Source organism: Ascaphus truei, chromosome 20 (assembly GCF_040206685.1).
Source record: "Ascaphus truei isolate aAscTru1 chromosome 20, aAscTru1.hap1, whole genome shotgun sequence".
Taxonomy (NCBI): domain Eukaryota; kingdom Metazoa; phylum Chordata; class Amphibia; order Anura; family Ascaphidae; genus Ascaphus; species Ascaphus truei.
In genome coordinates, this window is record NC_134502.1 from 30,902,473 (window position 1) to 30,911,698 (window position 9,226).

General features: G+C 41.5%; 1 protein-coding gene across 1 annotated transcript; it reads right to left on the reverse strand.

Annotated features, from left to right (window-relative positions):
- Window positions 1-4,345: 4,345 nt before the first annotated feature.
- LOC142471173 (olfactory receptor 6B1-like) lies at window positions 4,346-5,302 on the reverse strand. Its single transcript, XM_075577961.1, has one exon. The coding sequence runs from the start codon at window positions 5,300-5,302 to the stop codon at window positions 4,346-4,348; it is 957 nt and encodes a 318-aa protein (XP_075434076.1).
- Between the last annotated feature and the right edge of the window lie 3,924 nt (window positions 5,303-9,226).

Sequence of the window (9,226 nt, forward strand, 5' to 3'; positions counted from 1 at the left end):
GCCGCAGCCAACATTTTGGTTGGCAATGATTTACGTGGCTGTGGCTGTGCCACATCAGCAGATTGGTGGGCCTCCTCTTCAGCAATTTTTTGCTCTTCTAATTGCATGAGGTCTTCCTTGCTCAACTCATTTAAACAGTTTCTGTAACTTCTGCAACAGTCTCTGTAAGGCCTTGGACATCAGACACAAAATCAGGGCACAAATTACGCCAATCTCCATTTAAATTGGATTGTTTCACCTCATTCCATGCCTCTCCGATGTTTCTTACTGCATGGAGAATGTTGTAACCCTTCCAAAATTATTTTAAGGTTGGACCACCTTCCACATCAGTTGCTCTGATGGCCTGGGCAAATGTTCGCCTAAGATAGTAGGCCTTGAAGGAAGCGATAACCCCCTGGTCCCTCGGCTGTATCAATGAGGTGGTGTTGGGGGGCATGAACACCACCATGACGTTTGGATAATGGTCATCCAGGTACACGGGATGGCCAGGAGCATTGTCCAGGAGCAGCAATGCTTTTAAATTGAGGTTCTGGTTCATGCAATATAATTGCACAGCTGGAATAAATTGATGCTGGAACCAGTCCTCACAAAGGCTCCCTGTTACCCATGCCTTACGGTTGGACTTCCAAATCACTGGAAGTGTGCTCTTTGCATAACCTTGAATGCCCTAGGGTTTTCTGCATGATAAACAAGCAAAGGTTTTAGCTTGAAATCACCTGCAGCATTTGATCCAAGCAGAAGAGTCAGCCTGTCCTTTGCAACTTTAAACCCAGGCATTGATTTTTCCTCTCTTGCAATGTAGCTTCTACTGGGCATTTTCTTCCAGTAGAGCCCAGTCTCATCACCATTGATCACTTGACGTGCGCAATAGCCACCGTCCTCTATAATTTTGGCCAATGTAACAGGGAAGGTTTTAGCTGCCTCCTCATCCGCACTAGCAGCTCCCCCGGTCACTTTAATGTTATGCAAGTTTGCCCTCTCTTTAAACCGCATAAACCAGCCCTTACTTGCAGTGAACGTTTCCTCAGTGGTCCCTTCTCCGTGCTGTTGCTTAATGTCCTCATACAGACTCAAAGCCTTGGCCTGAATTAAGGCTAAACTAATGGGCACATGACGCTGGGATTGATCTTCCAGCCATATGATGAGGAGTTTTTCTACCTCAGCAATATGCCCAGCACGTTGCCTTATTGTCGTACCTTGCATAGGTGCTGAGCCCTTGATCTGTTCCAAGATTCTTGCCTTGTCTTTGATTATTGTCACAATAGTAGTGCGAGGTATATCCAAGGCACGTCCAATTTCTGTGTTCGTCTCTTCTTTCTCAGAGCGCTTTATGATGTTTTGCTTGGTCTCCAAAGTAATAGATTTTCTATTCCTTTTTGGAGTAACAGCACTTTGCTTTTTGCTTTGATCAGCCATGGTTTAGGGCCTAAAATACACCACCAAATCTTCACACAGACTGTTCAGAATGATTTCCCTAGCCTGCAGCCTTCTGGTTGGACATTTGTAGCAATTTTTTAAAGCGTCGTAAGAGCGTCGGATAAGCCGTTCGGGCGTCGTAAAACGGGCCATAAGGATGCATTGACAAGCGTCGGATAAGCCGTTCGTCGTAAAATGAAACGTCGTAAAACGAGGACCGCCTGTACTAGTATTGAATTGAGCATATGTGATTAATTTATGCACTTAATATATCACACATTGTTGCCATAAATGACAGACCTGGCATGCCAAACTCACAAACCCTGCACGCTCTAACCCTAACACCCACCACATATATATATATATATGCAAATATAACTGTATGCTCATCTGCATGTCTTAGGCAGGTCTGCAACCCCGCCTTTCCCCATCATCACCCAGCATACAGCACTTCCACTGCAGTAAGGGATTCTGGGAAATGACATGCAAATGAGCACACAGTGTCACTTTTTGCTTCAAAAACTATTTTTAACATGGTTCCCTATAGGCTTAAGCTTGCTGCATGGTCACAGCTTTGAGCACAGCCAGGGTTAAGGTGCATACCCAGAAAACCACCCACAGACAGCTGTTTCGACCTTGATAGGTCTCATCAGTGTGGGGTTGATTTTAACTATATATATATATATATATATATATATATATATATATATATATATATATATATATATATATATATATATATATATATATATACGTATTTGTGTCAAACAGAGAGTTACTGAGCATGACCAAATGTATACAACAAAAGACAAAAATACCCAATATGCTACATCCAATGTGACAAAAAAATACACAGTTAAAAACTTAAATGTTTGCATTCTCATAAATAAGGGTCATTTAGTTAATCCCTTTAGCCAAAGTGTTGTAAGACTGCAGCCACATCACAGCATGACCACTAACACTAACACGGTCCTAACACTACCTGTGGATATTTACCTCTACAGTGGAGGGAGAAATGTCTCATTATACCAGTCTTCCACAGGTGCATGAAATAACCTGCTACTTAAAAAGTGGGGAGGGGTGAGCTTAAACCCTGGGAGGAGGGAGGGGTCACCAGCCTCCAAACACCTGTTACCAAGTGACAATTAACAAACACACAAAACCTGCCCGCTCTAACCGCAACACCCATCACATCATATCATATATATATATATATACAGTTGCTTTATGCTTTACTGTGGAGGGTTTTAGTCACTTTTTTTTACCCACCATAACCTTAATAGTCGTGGTGATTACCTACTCTTATCTCATTTGAGCAAATGTCAGCAAGCCAACCTCACACTGATGATACCCATCAAGGTTGAAACATGTCTGTGAGTGGGTTAACTGACTTTGCTTCTCCCAAGTCCTTGCTTAAAAGCTGTGTTTAAAGCAGCATGCATTGGCTAAGGGTTGCTCATGTAATGTGAGCATGAGATAAAAGTTGGCACTGTGTGCTCATTTGCATGTCATTTCCCAGAATCCCTTGCTGCAGTGGAAGTGCTGTTTGCTGGGTGATAATGGTGAAAGACAGGGTTGCCGACCTGTCTAAGACATGCAAATGAATATACAGGAATATTTACAGTATATATATACTGTAACCATTATCACCCAGCAAACAGCACTTCCACTGCAGCAAGGGATTCTGGGAAATGACATGCAAATGAGCACACAGTGCCAACTTTTATCTCATGCTCACATTACATGAGCAACCCTTAGCCAATGCATGCTGCTTTAAACACAGCTTTTAAGCAAGGACTTGGGAGATGCAAAGTCAGTTAACCCACTCATATATATATATATATACAGTATTCGTGTCCTGACATGTCATAATAGGAAAGTGTCTATACATCTTAATGCGTTCAGCAATAGTTCAACCACTGCTGCCACTGTTGTTGGAAAGAAAGCCAGTGGCTACGTGATGTAAAAAATATATATTTTAATGATAATTGATAAAGAACAGCATAAGCAGAACAGACAAATTGTTTTTGTGGTGCCTGAAACACCAGTTATAGCCTCTATATGGAACTTGCCATTGATCCACTTACTGAATACAATGTCCAATGCCTTATTGAAATATACAAGCATGGACGCGAGGGACGTGTTTGGAGCTTACAGTATGTCAATGTGAATGTGTAGAGCTCATTTCTACTTTTCCTAATGGATCCATCGTCTCTAAATGCATTAAATAGAAAGCATTATTCAAAGCTATTCCTGCACACAATAAATACATGCAGTGGATATAAAAGTACAGAATGTTCTACAGTATATATTAATATACATATTGGTGGTGTGATTGATAATAATATAAATAATATAAATAACGATATGGATAATATTGACAATAAGGTCTACACTTTAAACATATAAATGAATAATATAAATATCTATAATGTTATTATTACTATCTATAGTATATGGTAACAATCTAGAATTTTCTTAACTACATTAAGGATATCTATACAATTATAATCTCTTGTGACAATTATACAGATGGACTACAATACATGGAATATACAAGGCAAGGTGAGACTATGGTACATATGTAGCAAGCTTTATTTTACCTATAATAACATAGAATTTCAGGTTATAAAGCAGATTTTCCATAGGATTTAATGGCAGTGATAACGCAGAATATAACAACATATCCCACCATAATGTGCCAGTGAGAGTAATAACCCTTTCTACATCTGTACATGTACCGATACCAGCACACAGCTTTCTGATCATCTAACTATACAGTGCATCTTCCCATTGGGAAGGCAGGAAATCTTGAGTCAAATCTTATCAGGAAGTGATACTAAGCAGTGACTACTCCCGAGGTCCCTACACAAATTTAATATAAAATCATCTTACTTTCTATACAGTACAAAGAGGTTCCTATGTTGGGTTACCTCCCTCTCCTTTCATGCCAGAAATCTGTTAAATATTTAAACCTTTTCCTCAGAGCTGCCCCGATCTCTTGGTTCCTCAGGCTGTATATGATGGGGTTTAAGAAGGGAGTCACCACCGTGTACAGCAGAGATAGGACCTTGTTTATGTTAAATGAGTGTCCTCTGGATGGAACAACATAAATAATAATCAGAGTCCCATAATATGTGCAAACAACCGTGAGGTGAGAGCTGCAGGTGGAGAAGGCTTTCTGTCTCCCAGTGGTGGAGGGGATCCTGAGGATGGTGAGAAAGATACATACGTAGGTCACAATGATGAAACCAAATGGAAAGAAGGATAAAGGGAAGGATATCACAAATATTTCAATTTCTATGAAGGAGGTGTCTGAGCACGAGTGTTTTAGAAGAGGAGCAAAATCGCAGAAGAAATGGTCAATGACATTAGGGCCACAGAACTGTAACTGACTGATTGGAAGAATTAAAAGTAATGCCGCCGCAAGACCTAATATCCAAGCCCAGATGACGAGTTGGAGGCGAAGATTAAAATTCATAATGGTGGTGTAAAGCAACGGGTGACAGATGGCCAGGTATCGGTCGTAGGACATCACTGTGAGGAGGAGACTCTCTGTAGCCCCGGAGCAACAATAGAAGTGAAGTTGACTGATGCAGCCCGCAACAGACATGGTGCCACCTTCTCCCCATTTGAGGTGTAGCATGTTGGGGACAATAACCGTGGTGAGCAGGATGTCGGATAAGGACAAGTGGGCAAGGAAGAAATACATGGGAGAGTGGAGTTGGTGACTGGTTGACACCAATGCGATGATCAGGAGATTACTACTTAAGGTCATAATGTAAGTCACGAGGAACAGAGAGAAGAGTAAAATCTTGGAGCTGTGAAGATTCTGGAATCCAAGAAGCAGGAATTCTGTGACTATGGTTTGATTCTTCCCCAGCATCGCCTGTTAACAGAGTAAATACAAATTACTTCTTCGATACTTGGGATATCATGAGATGAGATGGGGTTAAAGGTTGTAAAATAACCCATTCCACTGTCCCTCCTTTTATGCCTTTGCTGTTACCCCTTCTCTGTGCTCACAAGTGTCTCCTTTATTCTCCTTTTGTCTTTACTGCTCTCGTTCTCCTAAACCCCATGTTCCCCCACTGCCCCATACAGTACTTATGGAAATCCTTTACCCTCTATATATGCATAGCTCCCTCTCTCCATGAATAACTGTTCAGTCTTAAAAAACATCTTCTAGATAGAAAACGTCAATAGTCTGGAAAAATGAGTACAGATGCAGAAGGCTTCATTGTTCCTTCCGATAACACAAAGTGCCTTATGATAACTAATAATATAAGATTCCATAAGGTATAACGGCAGTGATAGTACAGAATATCCCAACGTATCCCACAATATCCAACACAGAGGGGACAATTAAGTCTTCTACATCTGTACTGTATATCTCCTCATAAACATTGTGGCAGCTACTAACCATCTAGGTGGGCTCTGATACCCACTGGACTCCTGCTATATCTGTACGATCGACACAAAAAGAAATGTGCTTAAAAGCGCTGATCCCTATAAAAACTATAAACAATATGCAGCAATATGCAAAGAGTAAAAAATGTGAAAGGGCAGTCAGGAAAACTGGTGTGAACAACACCAGATGGAACACAGAAAAACAAGTACAAACCAGCGCCCACAACAAATGATAGTGTCCAATGAGTCCAAAGGGGGAAAAGTCCAGTGGGTCCAAATCAATGTAGAAATTCCAATCAGTAGGTCCGTGACTTGTGGACAAATACAAAAGAAAATATCATAGTGTATACTGTATATCATATACTACATGAAACAAAAAGGACAAACAACATAAAACTTTCTCCAAAGGCGCCGAGACCTCTGACCCTACGCGTCAGGGGTGCCCCTGAGGAAGTGACATTATCACGAAACGCGTAGGGTCAGAGATCATGGCGCCTTTGGAGAAAGTTTTATGTTGTTTGTCCTTTTTGTTTCATGTAGTATATGATATATAGTATACACTATGATATTTTCTTTTGTATTTGTCCACATGTCACGGATCTACTGATTGGAATTTCTACATTGATTTGGACCCACTGGACTTTTCCCCCTTTGGACTCATTGGACACTATCATTTGTTGTGGGCGCTGGTTTGTATTTTTATATCTGTACCATTCCCCAAACATAGCACAACAATACCTGATTAATGGGTTATTTGCCTTTAGCAAAACTATGAGAAAATAATGATACACAGAATCAAAGCAATATTTTTTGCGTTGTTACATAGATCCCAATGTAAAATCAACACAGCTATTTTTTTAATAAAGTTCATACACTTCAAATGTTCTTTATTATATCGCCAATTCAGCACCCTGCAAATCAGTTTCATGTGACTTCCCTCAGTATCCCACACTTACCATCACGTATAGCCACCACCGCAATGTGACTTCCCTCTGTATCCCACACTTACCATCACGTATAACCAGTGTTCGACAAACCTATACATTTGCTCGCCCCGGGCGAGTGGATTTAATCCCCGGGCGAGTAAATATTGGCCCAAGCAGCACACGTTTGGTACTAGATGGCGAGTAGATTTTTTTGTGTGGCGAGTAGATTTTTTGGTGATTTGTCAACCACTGCGTATAACCACCACCGCAATGTGACTTCCCTCTGTATCCCACACTTACCATCAAGTGTAACCACCACCGCAATGTGACTTCCCTCTGTATCCCACACTTACCATCACGTATAACCACCACCGCAATGTGACTTCCCTCTGTATCTCACACTTACCATCACTTATAACCACCACAGCAATGTGACTTCCCTCAGTATCCCACACTTACCATCACGTATAACCACCACCGCAATGTGACTTCCCTCAGAATACCACACTTACCATCACATGTAACCATCACAGCAATGTGACTTCCCTCAGTATCCCACACTTACCATCACATGTAAACACCACAGCAATGTGACTTCCCTCAGTATCCCACACTTACCATCACTTACAGTATAAACACCACAGCAATGTGACTTCCCTCTGTATCCCACACTTACCATCACTTATAACCACCACAGCAATGATCAGACTCAGTCAGTATCAGGCTCGGCTTTCTCAGGGAACCACATTAGCCTTCCCTTGTAAACGTCCTCAGTGAGATGTATGCAGCAACGTGATAAGTCTTTGTGATATACTTCTCTGTGCTTCTTGTTGACCCCACAACATGGGAGCTTCTCCTAACGCCGGGCAGCGTGTCTGACAATGGCAGCCTGTAATGTTTACTACAGTACACCCAGATTGATAGAGGTTTTTATTCTCTTCCACAGTAGACAGAACAGTCCCTGTGATACTCAGTCTACAGAATCCCATGGAGACTTCATCAGGAGGATTTGAAAGTAATTCCGGGAGGAAAACACCAACTCCCATCCCAATCAGTAACTTACACAGCTTTGCTGATGTGTGGTATCTCCAATTTACAGATAATTTAACCTTTCTCCTGCTATATTACTTTCAGGTTGTGATACTGAAGAGACCTAAGAAATTGTAAAAGCCCTAGACATAATAATATAGTTTATGAAGAACCAGTTGCTTGTCTTTGTATTACTTATATGTTGTTGACGTCATTCTTCTGTTGATATGTCCTCCAGATGTAGACTCTATGACCCATATTTACCCATGTTTACTTTGTGGCGCTCTTATAAGAGAAACCGCTGGCTCGATTTAGAGTTTATTAATAAACGCAGTAATAGCGATGCAGTAACATTCTGCCTTTCTATGTTGAGTGATCAATATAACTTCCACCAAAGAGTACATTGCTAATACTGCAAAGGTTGGTTAATCCTTATTACACCAGTTAGAACTAGATTAAGTGAGGGTGAAGGAGTATCATTTTAGTAAAGACACTGCCTTTAACACTGGCGAACCTCATTTAAATCCCGGTGTTATGCCTTGTGACCTTGTGCAAGTCCTTGTATCTGACCGTTCCTTTGGCACTAAACATTAGACTGCAAGCCCTTTGACACATTGTCCCTCTTGCATCTCTATCCGTTCAGGTATCAAGGTCGTTGCTCCCATCTTGCATCTCTATCCGTTCAGGTATCAAGGTCGTTGCTCCAGTCTTGCATCTCTATCCGTTCAGGTATCAAGGTCGTTGCTCCAGTCTTGCATCTCTATCCGTTCAGGTATCAAGGTTATTGCTCCCATCTGGCATCTCTATCCATTCAGGTATCAAGGTTGTTGCTCCCATCTTGCATCTCTATCCGTTCAGGTATCAAGGTCGTTGCTCCAGTCTTGCATCTCTATCCGTTCAGGTATCAAGGTTATTGCTCCCATCTGGCATCTCTATCCATTCAGGTATCAAGGTTGTTGCTCCCATCTTGCATCTCTATCCATTCAGGTATCAAGGTCATTGCTCCCATCTTGCATCTCTATCCGTTCAGGTATCAAGGTCGTTGCTCCAGTCTTGCCTCGTGAGTATCAGCTTGTGATTTGGAAAGCGGAAGCAGGTTATGGAAGAGTTTCACGATGCCCATAAAGGGTCTCTTTATCAAGTCAAAGGTGATGCAATTCTGGGGCCAGCCAATTTCCCCGCGTTGTAGGTACCGAAGAGGAAATCCTACTCATTTCAATGGGATTTTCTCTTCGATACACCTGGAGTCGCTTTAGTTAAGCCCAGAATTGCACCACATTTTCCGTGATAATTAAACGCCAATGTATATTCAAATAAATGTGACACCATGGGGTAGACACTCGGAAGTTCGTTAAATACTTAACGTGTCGTTAAATGCTAACGGGGATCTTCAAAGCTCAGTAATAATGCGCTAAGTGTTGTTTTCAGCCATAACAAGCCCTTGT

Excerpts from the sequence above, each read along its gene's own strand:
- LOC142471173 (XM_075577961.1), bottom strand. The coding sequence starts at position 5,302 with ATGCTGGGGAAGAATCAAACCATAGTCACAGAATTCCTGCTTCTTGGA.